General features: G+C 40.2%; 1 protein-coding gene across 3 annotated transcripts in view; it reads right to left on the reverse strand.

Moving 5' to 3' along the window:
- Positions 1 to 6801: 6801 nt before the first annotated feature.
- Positions 6802 to 18862, reverse strand: part of Dab2 (DAB adaptor protein 2) — a 56518-nt gene continuing 44457 nt past the window's right edge. For all 3 annotated transcript variants that reach the window (XM_029567801.1, XM_008842093.3, XM_008842092.3), the window contains 5 exons: positions 18606 to 18768; positions 12508 to 13140; positions 11863 to 11972; positions 11233 to 11304; positions 6802 to 8764 (listed from right to left, as the gene is read on the reverse strand). In XM_029567801.1, coding sequence (XP_029423661.1) covers positions 11239 to 11304; positions 11863 to 11972; positions 12508 to 13140; positions 18606 to 18768 — 972 coding nt within the window. In that variant the 3' untranslated portion in view covers positions 6802 to 8764; positions 11233 to 11238. The remainder of the gene's footprint in view (positions 8765 to 11232; positions 11305 to 11862; positions 11973 to 12507; positions 13141 to 18605; positions 18769 to 18862) is intronic.

Consider the following 18862-nt stretch of genomic DNA (forward strand, 5'->3'; position numbering starts at 1 on the left):
TTGCAACCAGGGGACAGGGAACAATTATTGTTTGTCTATGTTTACTTTTTTTTTTTCCTTTTTGTCGAGAGATGTCAAAGTCCAACTAAAGGAGAGTCATTTATTGCAATTCCTGGCTTCCTACTTTCCCTTATTGAGGAGTATCAACTAAAATGCTAAATTGACTAAGATTAGGAACAGTGCTGTGTATAAACAAAAGGAGACCCTGGAAAAAAGGATGAGGAGAGGCCTAATTTATGGAAAAGTCTTGTGGATGATTCTCATGAAATCCTGAGCTCAAAATGAAGTCAATGGCACATCAGAAGGCAAAGCCCAGACATGGATATTCTAACCCCTCTTCCATCTGAAAATCAGATGTGTGAGTTGATTCCATGAGCTAAAGTAAATTGTAAAGATGTAAGTGTCTTTGAACAATTTACAGACTTCTTTCTTTATGTGTATAGTGGATTCTTCTGAAAGATGAGATGTAAACTCCACAAGGCATTGACAATACCCTTCAAAGGAAGATCAGCAAGATAGAATCTGAGATAGAAAATTTTGCCTCTGCCCATGAAAAGACTCTTTGCCTCACACATTCACGTCTCCAGGACTGTGGAGTGGGTGAGGTGTTCTGGTACTGAAGAATGCAGACCATACAACTACTCTGAACACACTGGTTGCACAAGAGTACAGCCTGGGATGTTGCAAATGTGGATGTCTGCTTACTCCCCACCTAATTTGGATTTAATTGGTCTGGGATGGAATTTCCACTGCCGGCTCTATAATGCAGAATAGGCAACTTGAGAAAAGAAAGAAACATCTATGGAGTTTTGTAGGCAATGTATAATCACTTTAAAATTCGCATGATACTTTAGTTTTAGTTAAGCTGGCAAGGAACCTCCTGCAATCCTTTTCTGCCTCCATACAAATTCTGGAATTATATCTATGAACCATATCTAACCGTTCTTGACATCTTTTTCTTTTCTTTTTCTTGTTTGTTTTGGGTTGATGTTTTGTTTTGTATTTTGAGTTTTTGAGACAGGCTCGTCTTGGATTTACTATATAGGTAAGGATCATTCTTCCTCCAATTCCCAAGTGCAGGGGTTGTAGGCATGTGCCACCATGCCTGGCTCCCTGACACCATATTTAAGGGGAATTCATAAGTAATTATTAGTTACAAACCAGAAAATTTCAAACATTAGTGTATGCAAAGGTAAAACTGGCATTCTGTTCTGAGGATGACAGAACACACAGCTAGCTTTTCCAGGAGTGTCTTACCTGTGTCCCTGATGATGAAAGGAAATCTGCCCTTCACCTTTTCTGGGCCCTTCTTTTCAGGCACAGAGCTTGAAAAGTACTGGAATTAATTCCACCTATTTATGAGCTTTCTGTGGAGACAATGTCCTTGTTTGACATGTAAGTCATGCAAAATTGCCAACTAATAAGATGGTTCTGATAGGTGCCACCCTGGGAGCTGTGTCAGTGGATGAATCTATGCCAGAGGGACACTTTCCATGAGTCTTAGCTAATGAGAGGCAGGTAGCATCTGGATTCAGTCCAGATCTGCCAGATATGTCATAGTGACTCTGAAGATTCTCATATGGTATTGTGGCCTGTCCTACGATGCCTATGAACCTTGAAAGCCATCAGCACAGGATGTTGATTTATGCTAATGAGATAATCCTAGTTGATTAGACATCATGATTCTTTTATTTGGTAAGTCAGTATGATTAGAGCTTGCGAAATTCACTTGTCTCCTGGAAGACTATCTCCCTGGAGGAGAGATGGGAAGGAGGACATCTTGGTTGCTTGGTTGATTAGTTTGAGTGGGAAGATATGCCGAATTACTCATTTATTTATTTTATTACCATGCTAAATATAGTATAGTAAGATAATAGAAATATTAAAGTACAACAATAAGATGGTTTTTGATAATATATGCTAGCTAATTAATATACCATATAGTTTAACACGATTTTTACTGTTTAAAAAATATTTTATTATTTTTATTCTATGTGTATGAGTGCACCCGTGTTGTGCAGTGCCTATGGAAGTTAAAAGAACGCATCAGACCTCTGGAATTGGAGTTACGGACAGTTGTTGGCTGCCATGTGGGTGCTGGGAATTGAACCTGGGTCTTCTGCTAGAGCAGCCAGTGCTCTTAACCACTGAGCTATCTCTCCAGTCCTGATTTTTATATTTATAGTACCTTCAGCTCCTCCTTGCTCTTAACAGCTATCATGTATCTGACATGTTTTGAAATGAGGCTTTTGCTTTGTGTACATATCTCAGAGAAAGGAAAGATTAGGATGAACTAAATTTGAGAAGCAAAAAAATCAAACAAACCCAAAAGTTTTTTTATTTGTATAACACATAAATAGTACCCAAAGATGAAAATGAAAAAATGGAAACTTTATAATATGCCAGCTTGCTAATCTGTCTCTATATCTGTATCTGTATCTATATCTATCTATATCATCTATCAATCATCTATCATCTATCTATCATCTATCTATCTATCTATCTATCTATCTATCTATCTATCTATCTATCATCTATCTATCTATCTATCTAATCTAATCTAATTTTCTAAATGGCCCCATCACAGAGCTGAGGAAATGGAGTCATGCTGAGGTGATGTTATCTGTCCAACGTCATTCAGGGGTGAGTCACTAAAATTTAGACTTATTTGGTCCCATAACTCAGACTTTTTCCACCATAATATTAGTACTGTTGTTAATATTTTACTCATCTCACTCAATTTATAGAGTTCTGTGCTGTAAAGCTTGTCTTCAATCCTTTTTCTCTAGAACAGGTTAGCTTGGTCTAGGCATAGAGGAATGTACCTAAAGGTGACAGAGGTGGGATTTACTCCAAACTAGCTCCGAGCTTCCATTCCAGGATTCCAAACCCTGCAGAGAGCCTCATGGTTTTTCACCAATCAGGGGCTTTCCTTTTCTAAAGTTTTCTTCTTTATTTACATTTCCTTAGGAACTCTGTGTGAATTTTACTTCTGTGTAACAATAACCCCTGTTTTTAATAGCAGAGACATAAGATCATGCATTAGAACTCTGACCAGCAGGGTCAGAGTTGATGTGATAAAAAGGTGTTCAGGTCATTTCCATTTGTCCCTTTAAAAGGGATGGGCCAGATTTAAACTCTTTTCTTAGCAATCATACAGTCTTGAGTGCTAGAGAGCTCTGGTTGGGAGTTCGTGGTCCATTCTGTAGCTTCCTTGCCCCCAATCCCCAGAGACCTGCAGGTCTTGGCAATGCCACAGTGAAACCTTAGTGCTTTGGCTTGCTGCACATGCCCTTTGGGAAGGTAATCTGAATCACCGAATGGGGAGAGCTTGGACAACCATCAATTTCAAGTTTTAGGTGTGCCTTCTGTGCTATTCCTTTATAGTAATAAGGTTTCTTGTGACTCAGATCTGTCTACAGCTGCACGGAACAACTGGGTGTATTTGATCATAAGAGAAGACAATATTATCCCCATGTCTTTTCAAGTTCCTAGTGTCTGCTTATGCCACCCCCTACTCTTCTGCAAACCAACACTCTTGACTACTTATTTCTCTCCTGTTCTAATCCAAGCCTTATGCTCATCATTTTGGTCTCCTTGAGGGTACCAGCTTGCCCATTCTTCTTCAGCTCTAGCAACATCCATCTTAATTCCATTCAGTCCATTGCCGTACCCATCACCATGCCAACACCCCAAGTGACTTTCTTTAGAGGAATTATTTTTTTTAATGTGTGAATGTTTTGCCTGCATGTATGAAAGAAAGTACACCACATGAATGCAATGTCCACGGAGGTCAGAAGAGCGTGTTGGATCCCCTGGAACCTAAATTATGTATGGTTGTCACCTGCCATGTGAGTGCTGGGAACCAAACCTGGGTTCTGTGCAGGAGCAGTCAGTGCTCTTAACTGCTGAGCCATCTCTCCAGTCCCGTGACTTTCTTTGGGATGTACAAATTCTCTGCTCTCTGACACAATTTTTAATTCTTCCAGGTTCTTCCTGCTCGCACCCTCAATATGCCCTTTACTGAAATATCCACCTCTTTCATTTCTCCATTTTTCTTGAGATAACACCTTTCTGTTAACCTTCTTTCATGCTAGGTCTGGATTCTCTACTCACTTCTCACTTATGAATGGAGCTCAGATTATTCACACCTCTTCCTTCCCTTGTTCCCATGTCTGTAGATGGGAAAGTTGGGTCATTCCTCCTAGTAGAGCTTTCCCCCACATTACCCAGTCTAGCTGAATGCCCATTTCTACCTCCCTGTCTTTTCTTTCACCTTTGGCCACATTCATTCTCCCATCTTTCTTAGTGGCTCGCTAACATGCTGTTCCATCAGGAGGCTCAGAAGCTCTTGTGCAGCCCTCCTGGGTCAGCTTCCTTGCATCTCAATGAAATCTCAGAGGCCTGGGCTGTGAGATGGTTATTGGGTAAGGGCAGCTGCTGCCAAGCCTGATGACCTGAGTTTGATCCTCAGAACCCACAGGGTGGAAGGAAAGAATTGAGCCCTATAAGTTGTCCTCTGATTTCTACATGTGTGCCATATACATATATACACTCACACATATAAAATGAAATAATTAAAAATCATTTCAGGGGAGGCTTACTTCCCCTGCTGTGTGCTCATACCTTAACTCCCTGGGACTCTGCCCTATTAGATATTTCCCTATATCCTCAACTCATGGGCACCTTAAGGATTCCACTTAAATCCTTTGTTTCATCACTACTGCCCCAGTTGTCCTACCTTGTGTAGTATGTAGTAAGTTTTTCCCTTGCAAAGTAATGTTTGATCTGTAGCGATCTGAAGCAGGAGATTAATGTCATGTCAACCCTTTCAATTCTTTTCCTTTCCCCTCTGTAAATTCCTATATCCAATAATCTCTCCTTACTCTCAACAAAAGTTTCTGTGATGTTCAGTCATCATAAGGAAATGCTTAGAGGAGACATATTCCAAAAATATCTGTGACTTTGCTCCAGCCCAGTTGTGTCACCTTTAGAGAAGCATCGATTCCGCTTTAAAATAAATGAAATTTAAAATAATGGTGAAGATAAGATAATGACAAAGTTGACCATTATAAAGATCAATGACTGGAAAACAATTGGTAGAAAACTGCACAACCAACACTGCAAGGAAAACACAGTTATGAAGACAAGATGTTCAGAGTTAAGCTGGGCTTCTTTTCAGTTTTTTTTTTAGCTATAACAACCATCTTTGGTCCCTGAGAAGATCCTATTGTGTTCTCCCTGGAGACAAATATTTGCATGATTTCAGTTTAAGGCAGAAGCTTGTAATTAGGTACATAACTCCAGCAAGGACGACAAGCAGGGGCTGGGGACCTTGTGAGGCAAGATGACAAGTGGCTGGCCCTGGTCCATCAGCATTACTGTAATTAAGACTTGTCAACAGACTTGCTACTAGGATATAGCTTTGTTCATATCCATGTGTGGCAGGTAAACTTAGAACATGAGTTTTAGTTATTTTTAGCTGAAGGAAATTAGTTAAAAACATGCCATTTCCCGGCAAGTATTAGGCACTTTGCTGTTGGGCAATCCTTAAATATTTACCAGGAACTTTTGGGCAACTCCCGTCTTTCAGGGGAAGACTTTTATGTTGAACCTGTTTCAAGCATGTAGTCAGAGTCCTCACTTACCAGGTATTTCCAGGGTCACCTAAACTCCTGAGTCAGCTGTATCCCGTTCTTTCCTTCCCTGCTTTCAGCACAGGAAACATGCAGCACCACCCTCTATTTGGTTTGATGGAGGAGACTGAAATCTCTGAGAGAAGATTCCCTACGACAACAGTTTTGCCACAGAATACCCTTGAGAAAAATTCACTAAGTGGCTAGAGCAACTGTGGCCATTTTAAAAGCCTGGATGCAAATTTACCATGAGATGTTACAGTAACAGATCCACTTCATAGGATTAGATATCAATGCGATGATATCATAACTAGTAAAGCATTTGACAAATACAAAGTTTTGAGAACATCCATGCTTTGTCCTTTTGTGTTGAATCTGAGGCCTTGCTGACTGTTAACATTCAAGCTTTTAGCTTAGATATATCTGATGCCTAAGTGAAACTCTTTCCAGGATAAAGGTCCCATGAAACGTTGAAATTTTAGCACACAGATCTGAATACCATCACTATCAAAGAGATTATATGGATTTGTTCCCAGTTTTCAGGGTTATTTCAGTGAACACCCCCACCCTGTTTGTCCAACAGAAATTCTGACTGCAGCAAAATGAATGTCCCCTGTACATGAACAATGGTTAATCTCCAGCATCTGCTCTCAGACTGAGCCACATGCAAAGAGTACGCAGGCTTACACAGTGCACAACACCAAGATAAACCAGATGATCTGTGCAACAAGCTCTTATCAGCAGCCTTCAGCACACCTCATCTGTGGCTTACTTACAGCTCTCCTATTTCTCTACACTCACTGTTGCTAGAAAAACGCCAACTGTTTGAGTTAAGGGAAAGGAAGATAGTAGTACCAAACATTCTGTAATAGTACAGACCCACACTGCTTCATGAACATCATCTGACATGGTCTGGAGCAGCTCTATAGAAACTCCATTAAATTCCCAAAGAGGGAATGTGAGTGGATTTGAGAGAGTAAGACACTGAAAGAGACTGAATGACAATTTTTTTATGGTCCTACTTCATGGATTTCCCCTTTTCCTTATCTCCGCCACAATCCCAAATGTATTGTAAGTAGCACTTGCTCACCTTATACTATGTTTATACCTTAACAAGAGCCAACCCGAAGAAGAGGCCAGTTATTAAAATAAACTAATGATAACATGAGATTTTTGCCATTCCAGTTTATTGAAACGAGTAAATTTATAACTGTTTGCATACAGAAAAGTGCACAAGAAAACAAGTACATACAAAAAGAGTTGTGTGGCTGATCACTTTAAAAAATTCAGCTATCTAGAAAGAGTTGCCTCCAGTTTAGCACATTTTTAGGTATTTGGACTTTTAAAGTACTATTTCAAGTCTGTGTTTATAATGACTGAGTTGGAAGACAGACAGACAAAAAATACGCCATAGATAATCAACGATTAGCATTAAACACAAACCCACAGGACTTCAGCTTGGACTACTTGGGGCTAATCAATAGAGGCTCACAAGGCCACCTTCTTGTTTAAATCCTGAGCAATCATCCTCTTCTTCCACTTAAAGGTAAGATTATATGTGGTTGATTAACACCCGCAAGAACCTGAGCATCAAGGGTCAAGGGATAACATTAAAAAACCCAACATAAACTAAACAAACTCATTTTGGCAAGAACAAATGCTTCAGACCTATGCACATAACAGGTCTGAAAATGAGCTTGGAAAGCTTCCAAGGTTATGAGGAAAATATTGTAGACATTAGATTTTTAATGATAATCCCAAATACTTGTCTATCATCTTTTTCTCCTCCTATTTATTTTCTGATAACTGATTGTGGCTTCAAGAAAGTTTCCAGTTACTTAATAAAGGCCTAGTAAAGACCCAGGATATTTGGCACAGTCACATAGAGCTTTCAGAATATGGTCCTTCTTCATTGTTGAACTGAGTCCAAGTCCTCTTCCAAGTTCATAGCTCTTCTGGACCTTCAGCTCAGGAGGATAGCCCTCCTGTCCGTAGTGAGGATGAAGGTTGTGCCCACTTCCCAAGTCTAGTTACTGGACTAGCAATTACTGAGAAGGAAGAGGGTCTCCAGATCAGTGAGTCATTCAGTGCTTTTTGTCCCATGAATATCTATTCCTTGTTATAGGGACCCAGGAGCAAAATGGACTGAACAGAGAATGGAGGAAAGGCAAGGAGAGAAGAACACTTTCCCTCCTCTGTGGTAGCCAGCAGGAGATGAGAAGGGGCAGTCTTGGTCTTGAGCAACAGAGGGGGAAATACCTATGTATTTTTATTGTAGTTATGCACATAAAATCATCTTTATTGATAAAAAATTACATGAAATGACATTAGGAGCATATAAGAAAATTCAGGCCACAAGGTCACAAGGGTCTAATATCTGCTAAACGTAGGAATGAAAACAATTTCTTTGTGCCCTCCAAGATACATTTATTGATTTAGTATCTTTGCATAATACCCCATTTTTGAGTTAGAATTTTCTCCTTTTCAAGCTAACTGTAAGCATCTCTGAGGTAAGATTGGTAAATGATCCAATTAGTGGAGAACCTATCATCTTCAAAAGGTCTTCAGGTGGATTAGGTTCCAAACTGTCTAAGAAGAAGTTAGCGTTGCTTCAAATTTATTTCAAAAATTCTTTCCAAGTGATGGTCTGAAGCAAGGTATCTTTACAAAAGGTGCCCTGCTGTATTAATAACAGTCTTTAGGTTTCATGCTATACACCAGGAATCCCAAATGATTTTGAGCTGTAAGGATTCGGACATCTACTCAAAGCAGTATGATATGAGGGGTTAAGATACCTGTACCTCCCAACTGGAGGGTAGAAAGGAGAATATTCTGGAAGGTTCTAGGGATACAATAGGCAAGGATTCAGTAGGATTGCTACTTCATTTACATTTTTGCTAGAGAGCTTAGGATCTTAATTTATGTGAAGCCATAGATTCAGATTAGGTTTAGCCTAGAGAGAAAATGAAAGGCATTTTACAAGTGGAAGAGGCAACAAGAAATAAGGCAAGAGATAATATGTCAAAGCTGGAACAAGGACAGAAGTCATCACGTCTCTGGCTATTAGTTTGTCCTTAAAGACTAAGGTCAGTCTTTTTGTTCCTATGGATCGTCAGCATTGCAAGTTCCTAGAGAAATATGGAGGAAAAAAACAAAACAAAACAAAACACAAAAACCTGTGGTTAGAATATTTGGGTTGAATATCAATGTATTACATATCAAGACATGATTTAAAATGTCAGTAATAAGGGCTGGAGGGATGGCTTAGTGGTTGAGAGCACTTACTGCTCTTGTAGAGGACCTGGGTTTCGTTCCCAGCAACCATATCATATGGCTCACAACTTTCTGCAACTCTAGTTCCAGAGGATCTGATGCCCTTTGGCCTCCATAGGCACCTGCATGCATATGGTTCATATAAAACACATGCAGGTAACATGTACATTAGCATAAATAAATAAAATTTTAAAATGTCAGTAATAGTATATCCTAGAGATAATGTGAAGATTGAACAAAATAATATAAATCAAGTGCATGCTTCTGATCTCAGCACTCAGGGGATTAAGGCAAGAGGATTATTGAGTTCAACACTGGCCTAGGCTACACCGCAAAATCAAGGTCAGGCTGAGCTTCAGAGTGAGGCTCTGTCTCCTAGTATAGAACATGTAATAAATAAGATTAGCTATCTTCTTTTTCTTTTCTTTTTTAAAATTTTATTATTTTTATTTTATGTGTGGGAGTATATTGCCTGCATGTGTGTCAGTGCAGCCATCCTGTGCAATGCCTGTGGAGGGCAGAAGAGGGTGTTGGATCCCCTGGAACTGGAGTTATGAGCACTTGTTAGCCACTATGTGGATGCTAGGAATCAAGCCCGGGTCCTTGCAAGAGCAGTCAAGTGCTCTTAACCACTGAGCCATCTCTCCCACCCTGAGACTAGCTATTTTCTTTTATAGTAGTTCTCCCTATCTGTGGTGGTTAATATTGATTATTAACTTGACAGGATCTAGAATCATTATGAACATGGAGAGATGTAAAGATATAAAAGAGAGTAGGGAACATGCTGGGGGGTGGTGTCCACTGGGAGGAGAATGTTGGGGTATGGATATGATCAAGATATATCATATGCATGTGGAGTTTTCAAAGAAGAAAGAAAAAATTTACAAATCTTTGGGTATGTCTCTAAGGGATTATCTAGTTTAGGTTAATTGAGGTGGGAAGACCCATCCTAAATATGGGCGGCACCATTCCCTGGGCTGGGGTCCTTAACTGAATAAAAGGCAGAAAGCAATCTGGGCACTAGAATTCATCATTCTCTGTTTTCTGACTGAAGACACAAGGAGACAAGCTCCTGCCACCATAATTTCCCCATAATGGTGGACTGCACCCTCCAGCTGTGAGCCAAAATAAGCCCTTCCTTTCTTAGGCAGTTTTTTGCCAGGTCTTTTGTTGCAGCAATGAGACAACTTACTATATGCCATCTAATCGATTAATTTTACAGGTTGTTGTTATTGATTTTTTTATTGTTAATCTCTGTGCCTAATTTTATCAATTAAATTATCATAGGCATTTATGTATATATATATATATAAAAGTTTGGTTCTATTTACCATTCATGGTTTCAGGATCCTTTGGAATTTTGGAATGCATCCTCCATAAATAAAGGAGATTATGTCTTATTGTTGATACCACTTGCAAGACATTTATCTATTCAAAATGATTTTGTTATAGAAACATCAATACATAGTTTATTGGATCTCTTTGGATGATGAGACAAGATTGAAAACAATGACTTGGATTAATTTCATTCATTTTTTTTGCTCTACTCCTACCAGCTGTGCTTTTTCTAATGGAGATATGCCCTGTCCTCTCCCCACTTCACATGTGGTACCATTCACTGCTAAAAAGAACAGATTACATGGGATCCTGGCAGAGATTCAGCTTAAGGAGGCTCCACCTAAGAGCTATTCTAGAATAAAGTCCACTAGAGACAGAAGAGTCAGAATTCTGACTTGATTTCACCTTGCACTATTCTGAAGGAGACATTTACAACAGTCATTGGTGATAGAATTAAAGCATCACACCATCACAGACCAGCTTGAGATCACTCTCAAAGAGACAGATGGTAGAAGTGTGCTTCATCTGTTTATCTGACTTATTTGGTGGTTTCAGAACTTGAACATTTTACAGGGAGCCAAGTTATTAATAAAATGTTTTTCCTTTGATATGAACAGAAGAGGTAGAGTGCTTGCGTAGAGTACATGAAGTCCCAGGTTTGATCCCCAGCACCACATACAGCTGGGTGTAGTGGCATGTGTCTCTATAATCCCAGCACTCAGGAGGTAGAGACAGGAGGATCAGAAGTTCAAGGTCATTCTTAGATACAGAGAGAGTTGGAGGCCAACCTGGGCTACTTGAGACCTTACCACAAAAACAAAACAAAACAAAACAAAAAACAAATCAAAAGTCTAGAAAGTTCAAAATATATGTTACATTGAATGAATTTTACTTCCATGTAGAATTGAAATATCAAAAGCATAAGATAGAAATTTCATACCATCCTTCCACTGAAAGATAGTGCTTAGAAGGTTCTTCTACTTACAAAAGGTTAGGCGAAAGGATTTCCAAAAGGACTCCTATATACATCAGAAGATGCAGGCTGAGGAGAAATCACCTGATGAGATAAAACACGAGTCAGCAAATACAATTACAGCCATAAGAAAAAAATCCTTATAACTGGACCTCAGTTTCCTTTAGAAATCACTTAAGTCATAAACCAATCAAACAATTAAGTATGTAATAATCTATGCCTATTTGCTTGGAGATACTGGTATGTATTATTTGCTCAAAGTCAAGGCTGAGGCAAGTTGCATTTGCCTCTCCTAAGTGGGAAGTATTACTTTTATGAGATATAGAAGAATTTCAGTTCTTAAAGGTTTTCTAAGAGAGTATTTTGGTTCAGTTTTCCCAAAATGCTATCAAAAGCCAAATTAAGTGAACTATGAAGAAACTTTTTATATATTATTATTTCTCAAGTTCAGGAGATGGTGGTTCCCATGAAAAATAATATTACCCCAGTGCAACTGTATGTCTACGTTGAAGATTCCTAAGAATAGATCTTAGTCAAGCAGGCTTTCTCATCAAAGAGTTGCTGCACAGGTAAGGTGAATTTAGAAGGTAGTGGCTCTATGTGGCATGCGTTTTAGAACAACAGCTAGGAGCTGGTACTTACAGAGGGCTGTGATGAACTGAAGCATCCTTTAGAGAATGGGTTCTCGAGTACATTGTCGGTAGACTTGGAAACTGACAAGGCACCTTGTCTGGGAGCTGGCTTTGGTGGTTCTAGAAGGCAAAGAACCCCAAGCAGTTAGTAGACAAGTTTTCTTCATACAGAACATATGTTCCCAGGTCAACTAATCTTTGAAATTTAATTCTTCACCTTTGATAGTTACACTAGTGAAATAAAAATCAGCACATATACCAGAACTCTATCCACTCATCGCAGAACATAAAGCCACATATATTTTACTGGAAGTGGAAGACATTCAGAATTCTCCTGTTTGTAGTCATGGAACATGGGCAAGGTTTTATCATTCAGTTCTCCAAATGCCACACACAATCCATCCCATTTCAATAGCTCTTGGAGGCCCTTTCAAGAAATGTCACCAGAGGGCAGTATTGGGCCAGCCCTTCGAATTGGCTGAGTTAAGCGGCCTTTAAGAGGTAAATGGTTACAATCACCTCCAGAACCTTGACTACCAAAAGAGGCAATAGCAAGACCATTGGTGGGCAGACATGGCTCTTTTGAAGACCCCCATGGAACTACATGATAGTGGAAATATTTGTGGTATAATATGCAGAGAAATGAGTAGCTTACCATTGATCTTGTTCAACAGTTGATTGGCATCAAAATCATCATGGTCCACATGCTCCTGAGGAATGCCAACCTTACTGTTGAAATAACTGGAAAAGGCGCTTGAAGTCCCAACAGGAGGTGGCTCTCCCTTCCTTGAGGGCACAATGGGAGGCTGCTTAAGTTGAAAGTCCTTAAACATTTCTTTCACTTCCTTGACTTCTTTATCCCCAAGTGGGTCTAAGGCAGTGAAGGCATCACTGGGGATTTCCTTTGGAGGGCTATTTCTGGGAGGTGGCTGAGGAGGAGTCGTCAGAACAGAGGATAGCATAGGAGAGGACTGAGTAGACATGGCAGGAGGTGGAAAAATATTGCTTTGAAACGGATTCCCCAAAGGGCTTGTGGTTGACCAAGCATTAGGTGCCACGGGTGCAGCAGAACCCCAAACCACCGGGGCTGGAGGGGGAGTTGAAGCTGCAAAGGATGAAGGCTGATTCCAACCTTGAACAGATGGGCTTGTACCAAAAACGATTGGTTGGCCAAAACCTGAAGGTTGACCACCTATCATGGCTCCGGGGACTATGGAAGTAGGTGGACTGAAGACAACAGATGTCCAAGGTCCTGCCTGAGGAGGTGTGACTGTGACTGGAATACCACCTGAAGGAAAAGGGAGAAAGTGTTTATTAGGAGGCAAGCTTGAAGAAGATTACTTTTTATTAGCATATACTAATTGTGTAAAATAATTGGTTTATTTGTGACATTTTTCAAGTATGCATATACTTGGCTATATTCATCCCTTTGAAACAGACACCTGAATTTCAAAAAGCATGAATTTTTTGGGGGGAGGGTATTTACAGAATATCAAAAGAACAAAGATCTTTGTGGAGGCTTTTTGTTTGTTTGTTTGTTTGTTTGTTTGTTTTGAGACAGGGTGTCCCTGTAGCCCCAGCCAACCTGGAACTCCCTATGTTGACCATGCTGGCCTTGATCTCTCAGAGATCAGCCTGCCTCTGCCTTCAAGTGCTGGGTTAAGGAAAACTTTGAAGCTCATACAGAAATAATGCTCTGAGAGATTAAATCATTCTGAGGGTTAACTCATTAACACAAAATACCTAGCATTCAAATACTTGTTTCATACTCTTTCTACCACACTTTTTTTTGACTTCCCTCATTAGAAGGGTAATAAAATCTATACATCCTAATGATGAATAAATGAATGCTTATCTTACATATATTGATGTACCTCAACTATCCTAAAAAAAGAGCCTGCCAATAGCAGGAACTGATTTGTCTACTGGACAAATTTATATACCCAAACCACAATGACTATAAAGTGATTGATTAAGGTAATCCACTGCACTGAGCCATTATTTATTCTTTGCATTTGGCAGCTGGCTCCTGCTGGGGACTTATGGAAGCCAGCCATCACGGATGTACATAAAGCCTCGACATGCTTCCCTCCCGTTTCGAAGTTTCCTTGCTTTTTAATCCTGCCAAAGTTGACACAGCTATATAAAGGAAAGATAAAATTTAGCTGAGGCCAAGATTATTTTAGACTTTTACATACAAAAGTGGAGGAAAGTCTGTTATCCCGGGAGGGCTGCTTCAAATAAAAGTGCTTCCTGCCATGTGTCACTCACTAAAGTTTGCCAGAAATTAGGGCAGAGTATTTCTAAGAGAAAGGGAGGAGATAAGGCAACAGAAAACAGAATCCCTTCCCGCATAACGAACCATTCAGAGAATATGATCTCCATGGCCTGCCTCCTTGCCAGGGTCTTCAGAACTTAGTTACCTCACGAAATCCAGGCCTCTCCAACCTCTGTTCATCCCCTGCATCTTGTTCTAATACATAGGACATTTTCTTTGCTACCTCTTCAAAGTGCATTGATGAATCAGTAAAATTGTTACCACTAACCAAAACCAAAACCAAAACACCCACTAAATTCAGCCTCACATTCAGTCATGGACGGTGCTGGTATTCTGCTCTTGAAACCTACTTGCTTTGAGGTTTGGAAAACAGCATTAAGCATGCATTTTTTAATTCCAGCAAGAAAAGGCATTCAAATTTGGGTTAGAAGGATTGTTTTGTTTTGTTTTTCTTCCAGAATGAGAAGAACTTTGAAATGAGGTTTAGAGGCAGATATAGACAGATCTTCTCTCTTGAATCTCTTAATTTGAGTGTTTCATTATCAGGAATGCTGATCACTGGCCAGGAACACATTTGCTCCATTCCCACAGAATGGCCATCTTACTTGATCAACATGCCTGTTTCTCAGGAAGGGAACTAAGTCAAGAACATAATCAAGTCAGGAAGGTTACAGTTTGTGTCCATAGAGACAAATTCAAGGACCTTGGCTCTGACCCAGGACATTATCCTCCCATTCTGTCTTCTTTGCAACAAAATATAGACATAAGAAACAAGGCTATTCATTTTGTCAAGGCAAGTTAATCCAAATACTAATTTCACAGACTCAGAAAATAGGATTCATTTGAATTAAAGAATACACTTGTAACAAAACAAGGGATGAGTTTGCTTAGATTTTTCTAATATAGTCTCTAAAAGTAGGTTTAGTTTAAACAAAAATATTGACAGTGTTTCAGAATAAATTAGTGTTATGAACTGAAGGGATGGTCATTTACTAATAATTTCAACCAATTAGATGTGCAAAGAATGAAAGCTGAATTTTATCATCTTTCATCTTGAACTACTTGCCTTTCCTTAGAAAAATACATAGCTTTAGCCACAGATTGTATTAGTGGAAATGGTATTTGTAAAAGAGAAAAACATTATATTTGCCAGGAATGAAGGGATTTCCAAGTCAGCATTTATGCCAACCTTCATTCCCATTTACCAGACTCTACCCATTATGTTTCTAAGACATTTATGGCCCATCTGGAGAAAGTAGGTACAAGGACTAAGGAAAAAGGGAGTGTGGGCATATAGCATTGATTTTACTACCTTCTGAAGCTAGATCAAAACACAGGGTACAAGTCAAAGCTGAGGGCACAGCTTTCTGTAATGCCCTCTCCCCACCCCCCCAGATCTCCAGGAGACAGTCCCCCAGCTGGGTCTAGCGGAAGCCAGACCTACAACCTTCCATGGTTTGGCTGAGGATCACTGCCAGTGGACAGGAGCTACACTGTGGGGCTCAGTTTGAGTTCCATGTCCAAACTTGGAAGAATCATCAGTATTCTGCAGTTGTATACCCCAAGGCCTCAGCAGGGGCACCTTGCCAAAAAGCTTTACTTCGTCTGAATAAATTAACAGTTATAGGGTCCAGCTGTATTTTCAGGCTGACTTGTTAAATATTGGCTGTAAAAATTCTTCAGGGCATTGATATTAGACTACAAAGCTCTGGGATATGATCTAGTCACAGGCCCTGCATGCAAGTTTTCTGCCTCACAATGAAGGAAAGACACCAACCTGCTTCACTGGGGGTACAGAAAAAAAGAGTGATGCAGAAAAGGAGCGCCCCCCCCCCCCCAAGAGGCACGAAGTATTTAGGGAGAGTCTCTTGGTGTTATAAATGCTCAACACAGAACTGGAACACATTGGCTTCTCACATTCACCTGAATTTCAGCCACTCAGCAGTAGGTACCACCTCCTTTCTTACCCCCTATATCACCTATATCACATAGGATCAGATAGACTTATTGTGGCAGAAATGAAATAGGTTTTTTGTTTGTTTGTTTGTTTTTTTACAGGAAAATGGCAAAGAAAACAAAGAAATAAAGAAAAAAGATACTTGGTGACTGATGCTGAAGGAGGCAGAAATGCTAGGACCCCCTTTCAAATTTTACTGAAGAGGGAGAAGAGTCCTCTTCATATACAGTCCCCTGCCTCCCAAGCCAGATTCTATTTGGAGTTTGTAGAGGTGCCAAGAAGCAAGCAAACAGAGGGGCCCCCAACAGGACAGCAAAGACTGTTGTCAGAGTTCCTGAAAAGAACTAGAGGCTGTGGGTGGAGGGCAGCAGGACCAGCCTTCTGTCAATGATCCTTCACCTCCATCCTGCAGCAGAGACCCAGTGACCCCTACAAGCCAGGAATACATTTTAACACCAGCATATGCCAGTTTCTGATAACACTCCATGTCTTTCCAAAGTTCTATGCTCCTATTAGCTTCCATTTTCTCATCCTTATTTTCTGTCTCTAGCAAGATGCCCTGCTAGTAAAATTTTCATAAGGAACTGTTAAGGTACAAGTATTTAAAACTAGATCAGGATGCATGTCTGTTCTCTGCTTACTTACACTTAGGGACAGAGCTGGGTCCAGAACTCAGACTTTCACTCTATGATCTAGCCCTGCTTGAAGACTGAGCCTGCACCCTTCTTGGTGTGCATAATGCTTTAGAGAGGAATCTAAGTTTTTTGGGGGGGTGGGGGTTAGCTCTTCATCTATTATGCCAAATGGCATGGGAGGAATACATGCTTCCTTCTACTTTTACAGCACAGACAACACACAAGGATCTCTCATCTCATCTCCTTTTCACCATTGAAGCCAATCTGACTTCAGAATCCCTTACTTTAAAAATAGCAATAAAAGCAGGACCTTTGACTTATCTTCACATAGATGGAACCTGTAAAAGAAAGGAGCCAGGGGCTGCTCCCAAGCCCATGTGACCCCTGAGGAACAGATCCTCAAACAACCTTAAGTGTAAATATAAATTGATTAATTTGGGCCAACTGTTTAAGGAAGCTAAAACACCCTAAGGAAACACCCAAAAGGAAAGTATAACCAAAGAGTAAAGTCATTAGTATATTTCTTTAAGAGTTCAAGGGATTACACTTCTCAGACATTAGGCATAAGTCCATATAAAAAGTTATTTAGACAATTATTTCTCATTGATGATTTTGTTCTGAATCAGAAAGTGCTGCTCAGAGGTAAGACTTCAAATCTTGGTCTTCAATACTGCAGTGCCCCCCTGTAGCTAAAGGAGACAACCAGCTATTGTTCTAAAATGATGGCCAAATTTGTTTTCTCCCCCATCTAGAAACCTTTGAGAGGGAACTGACACTGCTTCTAACCACCCCAACAGCTATCAAAATGCCTGAAAGCAAATCACTCTCGAGCCCCAGCTTTGGCAGACGAAAGAAAAATGAGTAACCCAACAGAGGGGGATGCTTCTGGAAGCTCTCCTCAAGAAATTCCAATGGACTCTCATATGCACATTTGAAATTTGCCCTGTTCTGACTTTTTTTCTAGTTCCCTGTGTAGAACTTGTAATGCTAATAACTCTTGCCTTTACTTCTCCTTCACATCTCCTATTCATGATTCAAGGATTTTCTTTTCCTGGTAGAGACAAGAGTTATACAATTTGGGAGTCTTTTAGATAGACCACTGAAGGGGTACTCCAGTTGCCTCCCCCTGCGTCCCTGTTCAGAAGCTATGGAAGAAGCCAGAGTGGTCTGCGTCCTGATTCCCTATGTGCAAGCTGGGTAACCTCTTTGGAGGATGGTGTGATAAGAACAGGAGGTAGGAATTGTCTAGGCAGTTAGTGTAAAAAGACCCCAAAGAAAAGTAGCCAGTTTCTTGGCTAAAAGCCAAAGTGTCCTTGGGCCTCTTAGCAACATACTCCGTTCCAAAGGCCAAAAATGTCAAAAGAGCTTTTATCTAATCCTTAAAAGATTTTAGGGTTACCTCTTCAAAGGGAGCAATGTTAGAATAGCCAAAAGACCCATAAAAAAAAATGAATAAGAGTACCTGTAGTTATCAGCAAAAGTAATGGGGAGATATGGGAGGAGTCGGAGGGGAGGGAGTGGGCATGGCTTTGATCAAAACACCTTATATGCTTATATGCCTATATGAAATTCTCAATAAATTATTTTTAAAAATACTGATAAAAATTGTACTTGGAGTTGCTTTTGAAAGCCAATGCCAGCTGTTTAGGGGTATGCAATAGTGGAAATGGACTCCTTGTTACATGGCAGGTCAAGAGATAAATTTCAGTTACAAAGCAGGAGTATCAGGAGCATATGAATTGCATAGGGGAAAAGCGAGAGAAAGGCTACCTGGAATCTCTCATCTTATACCCATCAGGACAGGAAGTGCCTTTCTCTTATGTGTCATCATTTTATGAGTGACAGTAGCAGAGGCATATCTAACTCCAACTCTAGGTACCTACCTAGACCTGCAAGGGGCCCCACTGGGGAAGGAGCACCTGTTTTGAAGAGATCCAGAGGGTTGGTTTGTAGGGCTGCAGGTTGTCCTGTGGGTGATGTCTGGCTTGGAGGGTCTGAGACAGGAGGACCAAAGTTGTCGGATGCAAGCAAATCACTTGTTGAAGGCTGACAGAACACGGAGGGAGGAAGAAGAGTTACTCAGAAACGGTTTGGACCTTTCTCCTAGTCTTTACCCCCAAAGCTGACATCCATGAAAAGG

The sequence above is a fragment of the Nannospalax galili genome, unplaced genomic scaffold, assembly GCF_000622305.1.
Source record: "Nannospalax galili isolate Female #2095 unplaced genomic scaffold, S.galili_v1.0 scaffold139, whole genome shotgun sequence".
In the NCBI taxonomy this organism is placed as follows: Eukaryota; Metazoa; Chordata; class Mammalia; order Rodentia; family Spalacidae; genus Nannospalax; species Nannospalax galili.